Source organism: Carassius carassius, chromosome 48, assembly GCF_963082965.1.
Source record: "Carassius carassius chromosome 48, fCarCar2.1, whole genome shotgun sequence".
Lineage (NCBI taxonomy): Eukaryota > Metazoa > Chordata > Actinopteri > Cypriniformes > Cyprinidae > Carassius > Carassius carassius.
The window spans coordinates 13,359,565-13,376,950 of record NC_081802.1 but is presented as its reverse complement, the minus strand read 5'-3'; the positions used below and the strand labels follow the sequence as shown (position 1 = coordinate 13,376,950).

Genomic DNA, 17,386 nt, shown 5'->3' with positions numbered 1-17,386 from the left:
TTTCAGAATTCTAACGGACCTGCTACTGCACAAAAAACCCCTTACGTCAGTACAGGTTCTGCAAGTTTGGCACACCAAATACTAAACTGAACTTAAGCGATGCCTGCCGTTTTCCTAAAATGTAAAGCCTATAAATAACCCATCTGAAGGTGGAAAATGTTGTGCCAGTGTTGATCCTGGGAGTGCGCTTCTATTGTACATGGATTTAAAAAGCATGAGAGATGTCAACAAAGAGCATTAGGAAACAAATTTAACTGATCAAACCTATTTGGGGGGGGTGCAAGGAGGAAATTAAACTGCTCATTTGAAGTTACCAACATGAAGAAAATCAAGTTCACTGCATAAGATGCACGCAAAAATCTGCACTGCTTCATGGAAGTGGACAGTCACACAGAACTCTTTCGGCACAAGTGCCAATTAACAGAATTCCCTTTACAGCATCATGGGCAATGTATTCCACATTTACAGTACTCCTAAAAAAGGGAGCTCACAGCAGGTCCCTTTAAAAGGTTTATTAACTTCCCTAACGAGAAAAGGGAGCCTTTCCTTCTGGCAAGAGAATAGGTACAGTAGGACTACCCACTTCCTCGCACAAAATCAATTGGTTAAACTAGACAAGAAAAACGGAAACAAGAATAAGTTTGCTCCCCCACATTTATTGAAGACCAGCTAAAGTCTTCTTGTGCTCTTGAACCACTACAGGACCGAGCGAGGCCTTCCCTTCCCACTGAAGGCCTAGAAAAAGCAGACACCAAAGTTAAGTGCTTGAAGGGTACCAAGCAAAAACCAAGCTTAAAAGCACCTTCCTACCTCCAAAAGGAGAAGCAGCAGTTCCACCATCAGGACCACATGTTGAGTCACAGCAACCACAAACCTGGTTGTTCCCATCAGCAGCAAGCCACCTGCAATACGAAAAATCAGACATGGCACCTTTATTTGTATTCGTAAGTGGCATGAACATACCCATTGGCAAAGGAACAGGATTTGTGGAGCGCGTCACTAGGTGCAGAAGCAAGAGTGGCCTTCAGAACACACGTCATGTAGATCTGCAAGAGACACCACGGGTAAGGGGACACAAACCACAGCAAATGGGAGAGGTCATTCTCCAACACTCATTATACATACAGAAGGACTGGATCCCCCCTGGAACATGAAGGCCTCCAGCTGGAACCGGATTTTGTCTTCCTGGGATCGAGGCATGAAGCGCGAGCTGGAAGCGGTGACCTTGGCATCCACAAGACATCTAAGGAGTAAAAAGTAGTTGTCAGGGACAAAGTGGTTACAAGGAGCAAACTCGAGAACAAGTAAACTCTGCAGCATCTGGTGACATGAACACACCCATGATTCTCAATGAACAAATATCTCGGAAGGGCGTTCACATCAGGTACTTGGGTGGCCACACAGCTGTCCACAAACACACGCAGAGGGACGTGGTTGTATACCTTCACAGATGCCTCAACATTAATAACGTCACCCAGGAAGTAAGAGTTTGAAGGCCTCTCATAGGACCAGTCATCTGCAAGAGGGAAGAACTGCTTAGGCACAGCCTCGTTCAGAAGGCAGAAGGTCTAGAGAAACTGCACAAACCAGTCATGAGCTTCAGGGAGAACACCAAGACTTCTTCACCAGCCTCCGTTGAGGCATAAGGGACCCAAGTTGGCTTCAAGGCACTACTGCTGACATTTTGAAACCTGCAGTTCAAGAAGTGACCAATTAAATGGGCTTCCAGTTCCACCACTGCAAGTAATGCCACAAGTCACAAAAGGTCGCTTACCTTTGATAGTGGCATTGAACTCCAATAACTGCACCACCTGCACGGGTAATCGGAGTGCCAGCAAACGCCTCAGGAGTGTAGGTAAGGGCAAAGGTGTAGACAAGCTCATCCTTGGTCATCTATAGGAGACTGACGTTGTTACCAAGAGGGTTCTCCGAAAAAAAGAACCCATTCCAAAAGGCATCTTAGCAAGTCCTGCCATAACACTTGGTTACCCGAGTAAGCAGTTATTAAGAGTCTTTCCCACTATAAGAGAACCGTCCCATGGATGGTTCCCTGAATCTAGAACGTCGATACCAAAACAAGGGCCTATTTTTAGTAGGGTTCAATAAATCTAGTAACACTTAACAGCTCTTACCATCAAGACACTGTTGCAGTCCTGCAGTTCATTCTCAAAGAAGAGCACCTTAGAGCCTGGGACCAAGCCGACAACAGGACATCCTCCCAGAGTCAGACCAGATGGCTGGATCAGTTCACCATTGCTAAACAAGTCCTGCTGTACCTCCACATGAATCCGGTTCTCACCGCATTGAATAGCTACACTACTGGGGGTCACAGGTTGCCTCAAATGGAAATCCACCGCCATCTCACTCGGCACTTCTGGAACAACGGGGAACCTCCAGTCCAAAGGCTTCACTGGACCCTGCAACACCTGCTTCTCCTGAAGACCAAGAGGCTCTTGTGCAAATCCTCTGTAGTCGAGACTCTGAAACGGAGAGGCCTTCTGCAAAGTGTTCCCGAGCACTTGAGAAGAAACAGGCACTCTGGAAGCTGGATACGATTGATGCTTCTTGCTTTTTGGACTTTGACTGGAACTCAAACTTCCAAAAGCATTCTTCAGATCAAACACCACAAGCACAACCAGCACTAACACACATTGCAAAAGACCCATGCTGACAAACGTTAACACAATACCCACCAGTGCTCGTCTTTGCCATTAAGTACAGCTTTGAATTTAAGCGGCTCCTCCCCTTTCAGCTTGATTGATTACCTTTGGACCTCCAAAGGTCTCTGGACCTGTAACTAACAAATGAGAACGTTCTGGAATGTCACTAGCCAATGGAAGGCTTGATAAGGATCTGAGATTTTCATCTACACGTATTCACAATTTTACAATTAAAGTTTGACAGTGTGTCTATGATAGACAAAGAATGTCATTAAAAAAGCGCCTGGTATGACTCAAATAATAGAGAATATTCATAAAAATCTCTCTCTTTTTTTAAGACTTTTTAGTTTATCATTGGCAAAGTTTTGGAAAAATGTAGAATTACATCAGTTGCTCCCCAATGAATCCTCTGCAGTGAATGGGTGGCATCAGAACGGAAGTCCAAAGAGCTATTATAAATATCAAAATAATCCACAAGTAATTCACATCAATTACGGTCTTGTGAAGGGAAAGGCTGTGTGTTTATAAGAAACAAATCCATCGTTGAGAAATTCAGATTATTGCTTCCGGCCAAAATATGAGCTCATAATCCCAGTTAAAGGTGCCATAGAATGCATTGATACAATATTTTAAATTAGATCTACATAAAAGGTACGTGGCTTGGGTATGGGCAAAAATTCTCTGGAATGGTTTTACATGTCCATTTACAACCCTGGGATTTGTCCCTAGAATTATTTGGAAGGGTCATGAACAATAATGTTGAGCTCTGCTCTGATTGGCTGTTTCACAGCGCGGATCTCTTCTGTCCAGCGTGAACGATGGCGAGATTAGGCATCCAACCTGATATGTTTGAGCCTGTATCAGACGAAGATAAAGATTTGGAAAGAATGTTTAGCGTCCGCTTGAACGAGGCTTGAGAGAGTTGTCAGTGAAGATGTGGACGCAGCCTCTGTGTTGCTTTTATAAGCGTTTTTTCTCAATAAGAATTGAATCTTGAGATCCAATGAGAATCAGCCAGTTGTTAATGAAGAGGGAGGGACTATCGTTAATTAGCTGAAATCTGTAGAATACAAAAAGACCAAAGGGCAGTAGCTTCACTTTGTGTTTAGCTGTTGAACAATGGCTGGAAGTTGGTGTTTGGCTCAGATTTTGGTGGTCTGTGCTTTCTGCCATGCTGTTCCACAGTGGAGTAAATCGCTTCAGGATGCTCTGATGATCCAGCAAACTGACCAGCAGTTTCAGCTCCAGAAGCCAGTTCAACAGCTAACTAACCAGCAGTTTCCGCCTCGGAAACCAGTTCAACAGCTAACTAACCAGCAATTTCCGCTCCAAAAGCCTGTTCCACAACTACCTACACTGCAGTTTCCGCTTCAGAAGCCAGTTCAACAGCTAACTAACCAGCAATTTCCGCTTCAGAAGCCAGTTCCACAACAACCTAAGCCGCAGTTTCCGCTTCAGAAGCCAGTTCCACAACAACCTAAGCTGCAGTTTCCGCTTCAGAAGCCAGTTCCACAACAACCTAAGCCGCAGTTTCCGATTCAGAAGCCAGTTAAACAGCAGTTTCAGAAGCCAGTAGTGCAGGCAGAGCCCCTTGATAAATGTGCTGTAGCTGATTCTGAGCAGATCCAATGTGGTCTACCTGGGATCAGTGGTGCTGAGTGTGAAGCTATCAACTGCTGCTTTAACGGACAGCAGTGTTTCTATGGGAGGGCAGGTAAGCGTTCTCCATCTTATTCTGTTCGTGTTAAACTGTTTCTCTGAATTTAACCTGCTCTTGTTCTAGTGACTGTCCAGTGTATTAGAGATGGTCAGTTTGTGGTAGTGGTGTCTCGAGACGTTACCTTGCCTCGACTGAGTCTGGATTCGGTTCATCTACTGGGTGGAAACGACCCACCTTGTGCTCCTGTGGGGTCTACACCTTCCTTTGCTATATACCAGTTCCCTGTGACCGCATGTGGCACGAGCGTGATGGTTAGCAGCTGCTACTGGTTTTATTCTGCATCGCTTGGACTGGATGCTGACACCGTTTCTATTCACAGGAGGACGGTGGATATGTGGTGTATGAAAACAGAATGACCTCATCGTATGAAGTGGGGATTGGACCATATGGTTCCATCACAAGGGACAGTCATTTTGAGTAGGTGATCCATGACTTGGTGTGACCACTAATCCCTGATAAATGCTACAAGCTCGCTGTGTGTCGTCCAGGTTTCTCTTCCAGTGTAGATATTCGGGAACTTCCGTGGAAGCTCTGGTTGTGGAGGTCAACTCTGTTCCTCCACCTCCACCAGTAGCTGCTCCTGGACCTCTCAGGGTGGAGCTCAGACTGGCCAATGGCCAATGTGTCACCAAAGGCTGTGCTGAAGGTAAGGTCTTGTCCTGTGTCTGCCTAAAGCCTTTCAAACTGGAGTCTGGTTAAACCCCAGTGTTGTTCCTCAGGGGATGAGGCCTACACGTCCTACTACAGTGACGCTGATTATCCCATCACAAAAGTCCTGCGAGAGCCTGTGTATGTTGAGGTGCACATTATGGAGAGGACTGACCCCAACATTGTCCTGATGCTGGGACGTTGTTGGACTACTTCAACCCCCAGTCCACTCAGTCTCCCCCAGTGGGACCTTCTGATCGACGGGTGAGTGTACAGCCAATCTTCATCCAGTTAGTCTGCTGGGAGACCCTTTCTAACCTTCTCTTTTGTCTTCAGATGCCCTTACCAGGACGACCGCTATCTGACCACACTGGTTCCAGTGACTGGATCGTCTGGTCTTCAGTTCCCAACCCACTACAAGCGCTTTGCTGTGAAGATGTTCACATTTGTAGATCCAGCCTCACTGGCTGCTCTGCAGGAAACCGTATGCCCCCCTTTACTTGAACATTTGTGTATTTACTACTTGTGGATTCTATGACTTGAGCCTCTTTCTTCCCTGTCAGATCTTCATCCACTGCAGTACAGAGGTGTGCCATCCATCATCTGGCTCTTGTGAGCAAAGCTGCACCAGGAAACGTGAGTTCTTGCTTTCTCTCGACAAGAGGAACTGAGCATTTTAGAAGTGCGTTCTCACTTCTAACACTTCTCTTTCAGGAAGAGACACTCGTATCAAGGCTGTCTCTGGGGAGCAGACTGTGGTTTCTAGTGGAGAAGTTACTCTGGTCATGTAAATCTAGTGTTTTTAATAAACCGTGCAGAACCCCGAGGTATCTCCTTGTCTATTGTTTTGGTTTCGGCAGAATCCGGGATTACATGCCTCTTCCCAGTTGTGTTTTCCTCCCAAAAGGTTGTGAAACCTTGGTTTAATAGTGTAAGGTTGTGCATTCCTTTATCCATCCTCCAGTTGTTAACCTGGGGCAGCACAAGGTTCCCCTTTTTTAATTTGTCTTCCAAACAGTAGTTTGGTTCCCGATATTCACAATATAAAGTTATGTGGATTACTTGCGGCTTTTGTTTTAAATCCAACTCAAATTGCTGAGCTCAAGTTTTAAATGGAAATCAATTCTTGACTGTCTTGAAGCAAACACGAAACCGTGTCAATTGTCCTCAAGTCAAAGTAATGATATTAAAGGGATCCTCCTCCCCAAAATGAAAATTGTGTCACTAATCACTTACCCCCGTGTCGTTCCAAACCTGTAGAAACTTCATTCGTCTTTGGGACACAATTTAACCCCTTACTTGTCACCCCCCATTTTCAGCATGGAGACATGAATGACATGCCCAAAATTAAAAGGTTGCTGCTAAGGAGTCTTTCTTACTAGATACATAATCAACATCTGTTCACAAAGCTGACACCTCAAAGTTTACTGTTCAGGAATCAGAATTACTCAGACGGTTATAATCGAGATATATGTAAGCTCAAACATGTCAGTAAAAATATTAAAAACCTATTTAAAAGTGATGTAGGATATGATTTTAGATACATAATGAAGCTAAAGCCACAAGTCTACTAATACTTCATTTTGATATTTCAGAATATAATCTCACAAAGTGTGAATTTTATGAAGCCTTTTCTAAGACCGTGTCATGTGTGTTTTTAGAGAAGGCTAGTAAAATTGATTTATGACTCCTGGAATGCGATCGTCTCTTGTTTGGACCGGCAAAACTGCCCCATTCATGATTCTATTGTTGTTACGAAATGAGCCTTTCACACATGGGCCAGGTATGACACAAGATCCTGATTCTTCATTTATCATTATTCCAGTATACATTTACCCCACTATTATCAAAAGCCTTACTATAAAAATACAACAAAACATTTTCTTACAACTTTTGACAAAATGATTACAAAATGCATTATGAAGAAGAACTGCACCTGCTATGTAGCTGCATTAGAGCTAAAGTTAGCATCAAGCTACATAAGACTATTCATGAAAATTAACCGATTGTTTGTAATAACCTCCTTTTGCGATCACATGTGGAATTTTACTGCTGTAAAAATATGCTATTTATAGCCTTTTACGTCGCTGCACAAGTTAGCATTTCAGATGTACATTTTTAATATTGTTATAAAAACGCCCAAAATCACATACCAACCATTAACTAACGTAATCGTGTTTATTATTTGGATATTTCATGGGTACAGAGGTTTCTCTGTGTTGTTGTGGTCAGGTATCAACACAGAAGTGTACAGGAAATGCATCATGGGTAGGATGGGGCGGGATATGATGCACAGTTATGATGGACAAGACACGGGCGAATCCGGTCTCTGTCAGCGCGCACACGGAAGACTATTCACACAGAGACAGGGCTGGGAGCGGATCATTATCATCAGATTGCGAAAATCAGTGGAAAATGATTAGAAATGAGGATTCTGACTGAAGAAATATGAAGTAAATATATCTCGGTGTATATGCAACTTTTGACTATAAACCCTATTTGACGCTTTTCAGTGAATCTATGAGAACACAAACCACTGCAGACGTGACTGAATATGAATGCTTGGTGAATTTCTATTCTAATAATGACTCCTATTTATTTTGTACTCCTGACATAAATGACGGTCACTGCAACAATGTTTTATCAAAACATTGGTCAAATATCGAAGCTAGAGTCTTTAAACTTTCAACTGATGCACAGTTTCTCCAGGTCAAGTGAGAGAGTGATGTTTAACGTGCTGTGAAAGTAAAACAATAATCTGGGGCCGGTGACTATCCTTGACAGCAAAGGGGTTAAAGATATTTTGGATGAAAACCGGGAGGCCTGTGACCATCCCATATACTGCCAAGGTCCAGAAAAGTACCATCGGAATTACCCATCTGCCATCAGTGGATGAACCGTAACGTTAGGAAGCGATGAGAACACTTTGTACACAAATGAAACCAAGACTTTATTCAACAGATGGTCTCCCCTGTCTCTCCCCACATCACCCTAGTGCCATTTTGAAAAACACCCGCTGAACACAAACGGTATATGCTATTGTGAGCCGCAACAAGTACGCGCGGTTCTCTTTCAAATCAAAGCGTAAATTTACGTAGAAAACATATGCTTGTGGCACGGCTGACACAGAAGAACGTACACAGTCTGACTACTCCGATGATGCTTTTCTGGACCTTGACAGTGCATTTTACTTGGCAGCCTGTGGGCCAGTCACAAGCCTCCTGGTTTTCATCCAAAATAAGTTGAGTTCCGAAGATGAACGAAGCTCTTATGGGTTCGGAACGACTTGGGGGCAAGTGATGACGATCTTCATTTTGGGGTGGAGTATCCCTTTAGTATTGAAACCGCCCAAGATGTTGCACAAGTGACAAACCAACAGTTTTCAAAAAAGGTCATTCACTGAGAGTCCAAACATTAGTTCTATTTGGGTGTCATTTCGTCAATGATTTTTCAGAATTCTAACGGACCTGCTACTGCACAAAAAACCCCTTACGTCAGTACAGGTTCTGCAAGTTTGGCACACCAAATACTAAACTGAACTTAAGCGATGCCTGCCGTTTTCCTAAAATGTAAAGCCTATAAATAACCCATCTGAAGGTGGAAAATGTTGTGCCAGTGTTGATCCTGGGAGTGCGCTTCTATTGTACATGGATTTAAAAAGCATGAGAGATGTCAACTAATTTAACTGATCAAACCTATTTGGGGGGGGGGGGTGCAAGGAGGAAATTAAACTGCTCATTTGAAGTTACCAACATGAAGAAAATCAAGTTCACTGCATAAGATGCACGCAAAAATCTGCACTGCTTCATGGAAGTGGACAGTCACACAACTCTTTCGGCACAAGTGCCAATTAACAGAATTCCCTTTACAGCATCATGGGCAATGTATTCCACATTTACAGTACTCCTAAAAAAGGGAGCTCACAGCAGGTCCCTTTAAAAGGTTTATTAACTTCCCTAACGAGAAAAGGGAGCCTTTCCTTCTGGCAAGAGAATAGGTACAGTAGGACTACCCACTTCCTCGCACAAAATCAATTGGTTAAACTAGACAAGAAAAACGGAAACAAGAATAAGTTTGCTCCCCAACATTTATTGAAGACCAGCTAAAGTCTTCTTGTGCTCTTGAACCACTACAAGACCGAGCGAGGCCTTCCCTTCCCACTGAAGGCCTAGAAAAAGCAGACACCAAAGTTAAGTGCTTGAAGGGTCAAAAACCAAGCTTAAAAGCACCTTCCTACCTCCAAAAGGAGAAGCAGCAGTTCCACCATCAGGACCACATGTTGAGTCACAGCAACCACAAACCTGGTTGTTCCCATCAGCAGCAAGCCACCTGCAATACGAAAAATCAGACATGGCACCTTTATTTGTATTCGTAAGTGGCATGAACATACCCATTGGCAAAGGAACAGGATTTGTGGAGCGCGTCACTAGGTGCAGAAGCAAGAGTGGCCTTCAGAACACACGTCATGTAGATCTGCAAGAGACACCACGGGTAAGGGGACACAAACCACAGCAAATGGGAGAGGTCATTCTCCAACACTCATTATACATACAGAAGGACTGGATCCCCCCTGGAACATGAAGGCCTCCAGCTGGAACCGGATTTTGTCTTCCTGGGATCGAGGCATGAAGCGCGAGCTGGAAGCGGTGACCTTGGCATCCACAAGACATCTAAGGAGTAAAAAGTAGTTGTCAGGGACAAAGTGGTTACAAGGAGCAAACTCGAGAACAAGTCAACTCTGCAGCATCTGGTGACATGAACACACCCATGATTCTCAATGAACAAATATCTCGGAAGGGCGTTCACATCAGGTACTTGGGTGGCCACACAGCTGTCCACAAACACACGCAGAGGGACGTGGTTGTATACCTTCACAGATGCCTCAGCATTAATAACGTCACCCAGGAAGTAAGAGTTTGAAGGCCTCTCATAGGACCAGTCATCTGCAAGAGGGAAGAACTGCTTAGGCACAGCCTCGTTCAGAAGGCAGAAGGTCTAGAGAAACTGCACAAACCAGTCATGAGCTTCAGGGAGAACACCAAGACTTCTTCACCAGCCTCCGTTGAGGCATAAGGGACCCAAGTTGGCTTCAAGGCACTACTGCTGACATTTTGAAACCTGCAGTTCAAGAAGTGACCAATTAAATGGGCTTCCAGTTCCACCACTGCAAGTAATGCCACAAGTCACAAAAGGTCGCTTACCTTTGATAGTGGCATTGAACTCCAATAACTGCACCACCTGCACGGGTAATCGGAGTGCCAGCAAACGCCTCAGGAGTGAAGGTAAGGGCAAAGGTGTAGACAAGCTCATCCTTGGTCATCTATAGGAGACTGACGTGGTTACCAAGAGGGTTCTCCGAAAAAAAGAACCCATTCCAAAAGGCATCTTAGCAAGTCCTGCCATAACACTTGGTTACCCGAGTAAGCAGTTATTAAGAGTCTTTCCCACTATAAGAGAACCGTCCCATGGATGGTTCCCTGAATCTAGAACGTCGATACCAAAACAAGGGCCTATTTTTAGTAGGGTTCAATAAATCTAGTAACACTTAACAGCTCTTACCATCAAGACACTGTTGCAGTCCTGCAGTTCATTCTCAAAGAAGAGCACCTTAGAGCCTGGGACCAAGCCGACAACAGGACATCCTCCCAGAGTCAGACCAGATGGCTGGATCAGTTCACCATTGCTAAACAAGTCCTGCTGTACCTCCACATGAATCCGGTTCTCACCGCATTGAATAGCTACACTACTGGGGGTCACAGGTTGCCTCAAATGGAAATCCACCGCCATCTCACTCGGCACTTCTGGAACAACGGGGAACCTCCAGTCCAAAGGCTTCACTGGACCCTGCAACACCTGCTTCTCCTGAAGACCAAGAGGCTCTTGTGCAAATCCTCTGTAGTCGAGACTCTGAAACGGAGAGGCCTTCTGCAAAGTGTTCCCGAGCACTTGAGAAGAAACAGGCACTCTGGAAGCTGGATACGATTGATGCTTCTTGCTTTTTGGACTTTGACTGGAACTCAAACTTCCAAAAGCATTCTTCAGATCAAACACCACAAGCACAACCAGCACTAACACACATTGCAAAAGACCCATGCTGACAAACGTTAACACAATACCCACCAGTGCTCGTCTTTGCCATTAAGTACAGCTTTGAATTTAAGCGGCTCCTCCCCTTTCAGCTTGATTGATTACCTTTGGACCTCCAAAGGTCTCTGGACCTGTAATTAACAAATGAGAACGTTCTGGAATGTCACTAGCCAATGGAAGGCTTGATAAGGATCTGAGATTTTCATCTACACGTATTCACAATTTTACAATTAAAGTTTGACAGTGTGTCTATGATAGACAAAGAATGTCATTAAAAAAGCACCTGGTATGACTCAAATAATAGAGAATATTCATAAAAATCTCTCTCTTTTTTTTAAGACTTTTTAGTTTATCATTGGCAAAGATTTTGAAAAATGTAGAATTACATCAGTTGCTCCCCAATGAATCCTCTGCAGTGAATGGGTGGCATCAGAACGGAAGTCCAAAGAGCTATTATAAATATCAAAATAATCCACAAGTAATTCACATCAATTACGGTCTTGTGAAGGGAAAGGCTGTGTGTTTATAAGAAACAAATCCATCGTTGAGAAATTCAGATTATTGCTTCCGGCCAAAATATGAGCTCATAATCCCAGTTAAAGGTGCCATAGAATGCATTGATACAATATTTTAAATTAGATCTACATAAAAGGTACGTGGCTTGGGTATGGGCAAAAATTCTCTGGAATGGTTTTACATGTCCATTTACAACCCTGGGATTTGTCCCTAGAATTATTTGGAAGGGTCATGAACAATAATGTTGAGCTCTGCTCTGATTGGCTGTTTCACAGCGCGGATCTCTTCTGTCCAGCGTGGACGATGGCGAGATTAGGCATCCAACCTGATATGTTTGAGCCTGTATCAGACGAAGATAAAGATTTGGAAAGAATGTTTAGCGTCCGCTTGAACGAGGCTTGAGAGAGTTGTCAGTGAAGATGTGGACGCAGCCTCTGTGTTGCTTTTATAAGCGTTTTTTCTCAATAAGAATTGAATCTTGAGATCCAATGAGAATCACCCAGTTGTTAATGAAGAGGGAGGGACTATCGTTAATTAGCTGAAATCTGTAGAATACAAAAAGACCAAAGGGCAGTAGCTTCACTTTGTGTTTAGCTGTTGAACAATGGCTGGAAGTTGGTGTTTGGCTCAGATTTTGGTGGTCTGTGCTTTCTGCCATGCTGTTCCACAGTGGAGTAAATCGCTTCAGGATGCTCTGATGATCCAGCAAACTGACCAGCAGTTTCAGCTCCAGAAGCCAGTTCAACCGCTAACTAACCAGCAGTTTCCGCCTCGGAAACCAGTTCAACAGCTAACTAACCAGCAATTTCCGCTCCAAAAGCCTGTTCCACAACTACCTACACTGCAGTTTCCGCTTCAGAAGCCAGTTCAACAGCTAACTAACCAGCAATTTCCGCTTCAGAAGCCAGTTCCACAACAACCTAAGCCGCAGTTTCCGCTTCAGAAGCCAGTTCCACAACAACCTAAGCTGCAGTTTCCGCTTCAGAAGCCAGTTCCACAACAACCTAAGCCGCAGTTTCCGATTCAGAAGCCAGTTAAACAGCAGTTTCAGAAGCCAGTAGTGCAGGCAGAGCCCCTTGATAAATGTGCTGTAGCTGATTCTGAGCAGATCCAATGTGGTCTACCTGGGATCAGTGGTGCTGAGTGTGAAGCTATCAACTGCTGCTTTAACGGACAGCAGTGTTTCTATGGGAGGGCAGGTAAGCGTTCTCCATCTTATTCTGTTCGTGTTAAACTGTTTCTCTGAATTTAACCTGCTCTTGTTCTAGTGACTGTCCAGTGTATTAGAGATGGTCAGTTTGTGGTAGTGGTGTCTCGAGACGTTACCTTGCCTCGACTGAGTCTGGATTCGGTTCATCTACTGGGTGGAAACGACCCACCTTGTGCTCCTGTGGGGTCTACACCTTCCTTTGCTATATACCAGTTCCCTGTGACCGCATGTGGCACGAGCGTGATGGTTAGCAGCTGCTACTGGTTTTATTCTGCATCGCTTGGACTGGATGCTGACACCGTTTCTATTCACAGGAGGACGGTGGATATGTGGTGTATGAAAACAGAATGACCTCATCGTATGAAGTGGGGATTGGACCATATGGTTCCATCACAAGGGACAGTCATTTTGAGTAGGTGATCCATGACTTGGTGTGACCACTAATCCCTGATAAATGCTACAAGCTCGCTGTGTGTCGTCCAGGTTTCTCTTCCAGTGTAGATATTCGGGAACTTCCGTGGAAGCTCTGGTTGTGGAGGTCAACTCTGTTCCTCCACCTCCACCAGTAGCTGCTCCTGGACCTCTCAGGGTGGAGCTCAGACTGGCCAATGGCCAATGTGTCACCAAAGGCTGTGCTGAAGGTAAGGTCTTGTCCTGTGTCTGCCTAAAGCCTTTCAAACTGGAGTCTGGTTAAACCCCAGTGTTGTTCCTCAGGGGATGAGGCCTACACGTCCTACTACAGTGACGCTGATTATCCCATCACAAAAGTCCTGCGAGAGCCTGTGTATGTTGAGGTGCACATTATGGAGAGGACTGACCCCAACATTGTCCTGATGCTGGGACGTTGTTGGACTACTTCAACCCCCAGTCCACTCAGTCTCCCCCAGTGGGACCTTCTGATCGACGGGTGAGTGTACAGCCAATCTTCATCCAGTTAGTCTGCTGGGAGACCCTTTCTAACCTTCTCTTTTGTCTTCAGATGCCCTTACCAGGACGACCGCTATCTGACCACACTGGTTCCAGTGACTGGATCGTCTGGTCTTCAGTTCCCAACCCACTACAAGCGCTTTGCTGTGAAGATGTTCACATTTGTAGATCCAGCCTCACTGGCTGCTCTGCAGGAAACCGTATGCCCCCCTTTACTTGAACATTTGTGTATTTACTACTTGTGGATTCTATGACTTGAGCCTCTTTCTTCCCTGTCAGATCTTCATCCACTGCAGTACAGAGGTGTGCCATCCATCATCTGGCTCTTGTGAGCAAAGCTGCACCAGGAAACGTGAGTTCTTGCTTTCTCTCGACAAGAGGAACTGAGCATTTTAGAAGTGCGTTCTCACTTCTAACACTTCTCTTTCAGGAAGAGACACTCGTATCAAGGCTGTCTCTGGGGAGCAGACTGTGGTTTCTAGTGGAGAAGTTACTCTGGTCATGTAAATCTAGTGTTTTTAATAAACCGTGCAGAACCCCGAGGTATCTCCTTGTCTATTGTTTTGGTTTCGGCAGAATCCGGGATTACATGCCTCTTCCCAGTTGTGTTTTCCTCCCAAAAGGTTGTGAAACCTTGGTTTAATAGTGTAAGGTTGTGCATTCCTTTATCCATCCTCCAGTTGTTAACCTGGGGCAGCACAAGGTTCCCCTTTTTTAATTTGTCTTCCAAACAGTAGTTTGGTTCCCGATATTCACAATATAAAGTTATGTGGATTACTTGCGGCTTTTGTTTTAAATCCAACTCAAATTGCTGAGCTCAAGTTTTAAATGGAAATCAATTCTTGACTGTCTTGAAGCAAACACGAAACCGTGTCAATTGTCCTCAAGTCAAAGTAATGATATTAAAGGGATCCTCCTCCCCAAAATGAAAATTGTGTCACTAATCACTTACCCCCGTGTCGTTCCAAACCTGTAGAAACTTCATTCGTCTTTGGGACACAATTTAACCCCTTACTTGTCACCCCCCATTTTCAGCATGGAGACATGAATGACATGCCCAAAATTAAAAGGTTGCTGCTAAGGAGTCTTTCTTACTAGATACATAATCAACATCTGTTCACAAAGCTGACACCTCAAAGTTTACTGTTCAGGAATCAGAATTACTCAGACGGTTATAATCGAGATATATGTAAGCTCAAACATGTCAGTAAAAATATTAAAAACCTATTTAAAAGTGATGTAGGATATGATTTTAGATACATAATGAAGCTAAAGCCACAAGTCTACTAATACTTCATTTTGATATTTCAGAATATAATCTCACAAAGTGTGAATTTTATGAAGCCTTTTCTAAGACCGTGTCATGTGTGTTTTTAGAGAAGGCTAGTAAAATTGATTTATGACTCCTGGAATGCGATCGTCTCTTGTTTGGACCGGCAAAACTGCCCCATTCATGATTCTATTGTTGTTACGAAATGAGCCTTTCACACATGGGCCAGGTATGACACAAGATCCTGATTCTTCATTTATCATTATTCCAGTATACATTTACCCCACTATTATCAAAAGCCTTACTATAAAAATACAACAAAACATTTTCTTACAACTTTTGACAAAATGATTACAAAATGCATTATGAAGAAGAACTGCACCTGCTATGTAGCTGCATTAGAGCTAAAGTTAGCATCAAGCTACATAAGACTATTCATGAAAATTAACCGATTGTTTGTAATAACCTCCTTTTGCGATCACATGTGGAATTTTACTGCTGTAAAAATATGCTATTTATAGCCTTTTACGTCGCTGCACAAGTTAGCATTTCAGATGTACATTTTTAATATTGTTATAAAAACGCCCAAAATCACATACCAACCATTAACTAACGTAATCGTGTGTTTATTATTTGGATATTTCATGGGTACAGAGGTTTCTCTGTGTTGTTGTGGTCAGGTATCAACACAGAAGTGTACAGGAAATGCATCATGGGTAGGATGGGGCGGGATATGATGCACAGTTATGATGGACAAGACACGGGCGAATCCGGTCTCTGTCAGCGCGCACACGGAAGACTATTCACACAGAGACAGGGCTGGGAGCGGATCATTATCATCAGATTGCGAAAATCAGTGGAAAATGATTAGAAATGAGGATTCTGACTGAAGAAATATGAAGTAAACATCAGTAAATATATCTCGGTGTATATGCAACTTTTGACTATAAACCCTATTTGACGCTTTTCAGTGAATCTATGAGAACACAAACCACTGCAGACGTGACTGAATATGAATGCTTGGTGAATTTCTATTCTAATAATGACTCCTATTTATTTTGTACTCCTGACATAAATGACGGTCACTGCAACAATGTTTTATCAAAACATTGGTCAAATATCGAAGCTAGAGTCTTTAAACTTTCAACTGATGCACAGTTTCTCCAGGTCAAGTGAGAGAGTGATGTTTAACGTGCTGTGAAAGTAAAACAATAATCTGGGGCCGGTGACTATCCTTGACAGCAAAGGGGTTAAAGATATTTTGGATGAAAACCGGGAGGCCTGTGACCATCCCATATACTGCCAAGGTCCAGAAAAGTACCATCGGAATTACCCATCTGCCATCAGTGGATGAACCGTAACGTTAGGAAGCGATGAGAACACTTTGTACACAAATGAAACCAAGACTTTATTCAACAGATGGTCTCCCCTGTCTCTCCCCACATCACCCTAGTGCCATTTTGAAAAACACCCGCTGAACACAAACGGTATATGCTATTGTGAGCCGCAACAAGTACGCGCGGTTCTCTTTCAAATCAAAGCGTAAATTTACGTAGAAAACATATGCTTGTGGCGCGGCTGACACAGAAGAACGTACACAGTCTGACTACTCCGATGATGCTTTTCTGGACCTTGACAGTGCATTTTACTTGGCAGCCTGTGGGCCAGTCACAAGCCTCCTGGTTTTCATCCAAAGTAAGTTGAGTTCCGAAGATGAACAAAGCTCTTATGGGTTCGGAACGACTTGGGGGCAAGTGATGACGATCTTCATTTTGGGGTGGAGTATCCCTTTAGCATTGAAACCGCCCAAGATGTTGCACAAGTGACAAACCAACAGTTTTCAAAAAAGGTCATTCACTGAGAGTCCAAACATTAGTTCTATTTGGGTGTCATTTCGTCAATGATTTTTCAGAATTCTAACGGACCTGCTACTGCACAAAAAACCCCTTACGTCAGTACAGGTTCTGCAAGTTTGGCACACCAAATACTAAACTGAACTTAAGCGATGCCTGCCGTTTTCCTAAAATGTAAAGCCTATAAATAACCCATCTGAAGGTGGAAAATGTTGTGCCAGTGTTGATCCTGGGAGAGCGCTTCTATTGTACATGGATTTAAAAAGCATGAGAGATGTCAACAAAGAGCATTAGGAAACCAATTTAACTGATCAAACCTATTTGGGGGGGGTGCAAGGAGGAAATTAAACTGCTCATTTGAAGTTACCAACATGAAGAAAATCAAGTTCACTGCATAAGATGCATGCAAAAATCTGCACTGCTTCATGGAAGTGGACAGTCACACAGAACTCTTTCGGCACAAGTGCCAATTAACAGAATTCCCTTTACAGCATC

At 43.7% G+C, this 17,386-nt stretch overlaps 3 protein-coding genes across 3 annotated transcripts; 1 reads left to right on the top strand and 2 right to left on the bottom strand.

Moving 5' to 3' along the window:
* Positions 1-636: 636 nt before the first annotated feature.
* On the bottom strand, positions 637-2,667 carry LOC132131482 (zona pellucida sperm-binding protein 3-like). The gene is made up of 8 exons (XM_059543526.1): positions 2,133-2,667; positions 1,775-1,893; positions 1,588-1,691; positions 1,339-1,516; positions 1,126-1,243; positions 964-1,046; positions 811-902; positions 637-735 (listed from the first exon to the last, which is right to left on the bottom strand). The coding sequence occupies exons 1-8, from the start codon at positions 2,664-2,666 to the stop codon at positions 656-658; spliced, it is 1,308 nt and encodes a 435-aa protein (XP_059399509.1). The 5' UTR covers position 2,667; the 3' UTR covers positions 637-655.
* A 1,205-nt stretch (positions 2,668-3,872) lies between these two features.
* LOC132131801 (zona pellucida sperm-binding protein 4-like) lies at positions 3,873-14,310 on the top strand. Its single transcript, XM_059543922.1, has 9 exons — positions 3,873-4,142; positions 12,515-12,830; positions 12,900-13,087; positions 13,156-13,253; positions 13,325-13,482; positions 13,556-13,748; positions 13,821-13,968; positions 14,048-14,120; positions 14,199-14,310. Exons 1-9 carry the CDS (start codon positions 3,873-3,875, stop codon positions 14,273-14,275), a joined length of 1,521 nt encoding a protein of 506 aa, XP_059399905.1. The 3' UTR covers positions 14,276-14,310.
* LOC132131834 (zona pellucida sperm-binding protein 3-like) lies at positions 9,204-10,142 on the bottom strand. The gene is made up of 5 exons (XM_059543967.1): positions 10,043-10,142; positions 9,794-9,971; positions 9,581-9,698; positions 9,419-9,501; positions 9,204-9,357 (listed from the first exon to the last, which is right to left on the bottom strand). Exons 1-5 carry the CDS (start codon positions 10,047-10,049, stop codon positions 9,219-9,221), a joined length of 525 nt encoding a protein of 174 aa, XP_059399950.1. The 5' UTR covers positions 10,050-10,142; the 3' UTR covers positions 9,204-9,218.
* Positions 14,311-17,386: the final 3,076 nt, after the last annotated feature.

Bases quoted from the DNA above. Each gene is read 5' to 3' on its own strand.
- LOC132131482 (XM_059543526.1), bottom strand. From the start codon at position 2,666: ATGGGTCTTTTGCAATGTGTGTTAGTGCTGGTTGTGCTTGTGGTGTTT. The intron at 1,692-1,774 runs GTAAGCGACCTT...CTTGAACTGCAG, and splicing joins GTTCAATGCCACTATCAAAG to GTTTCAAAATGTCAGCAGTA. The intron at 1,244-1,338 runs GTGTGTTCATGT...TTTACTCCTTAG, and splicing joins TTGTTCATTGAGAATCATGG to ATGTCTTGTGGATGCCAAGG.
- LOC132131801 (XM_059543922.1), top strand. From the start codon at position 3,873: ATGATCCAGCAAACTGACCAGCAGTTTCAGCTCCAGAAGCCAGTTCAA. The intron at 13,088-13,155 runs GTTAGCAGCTGC...TTCTATTCACAG, and splicing joins CATGTGGCACGAGCGTGATG to GAGGACGGTGGATATGTGGT. The intron at 13,254-13,324 runs GTAGGTGATCCA...TGTGTCGTCCAG, and splicing joins ACAAGGGACAGTCATTTTGA to GTTTCTCTTCCAGTGTAGAT.
- LOC132131834 (XM_059543967.1), bottom strand. The intron at 9,699-9,793 runs GTGTGTTCATGT...TTTACTCCTTAG, and splicing joins TTGTTCATTGAGAATCATGG to ATGTCTTGTGGATGCCAAGG. The intron at 9,358-9,418 runs GTATGTTCATGC...TTCGTATTGCAG, and splicing joins TCCTGTTCCTTTGCCAATGG to GTGGCTTGCTGCTGATGGGA.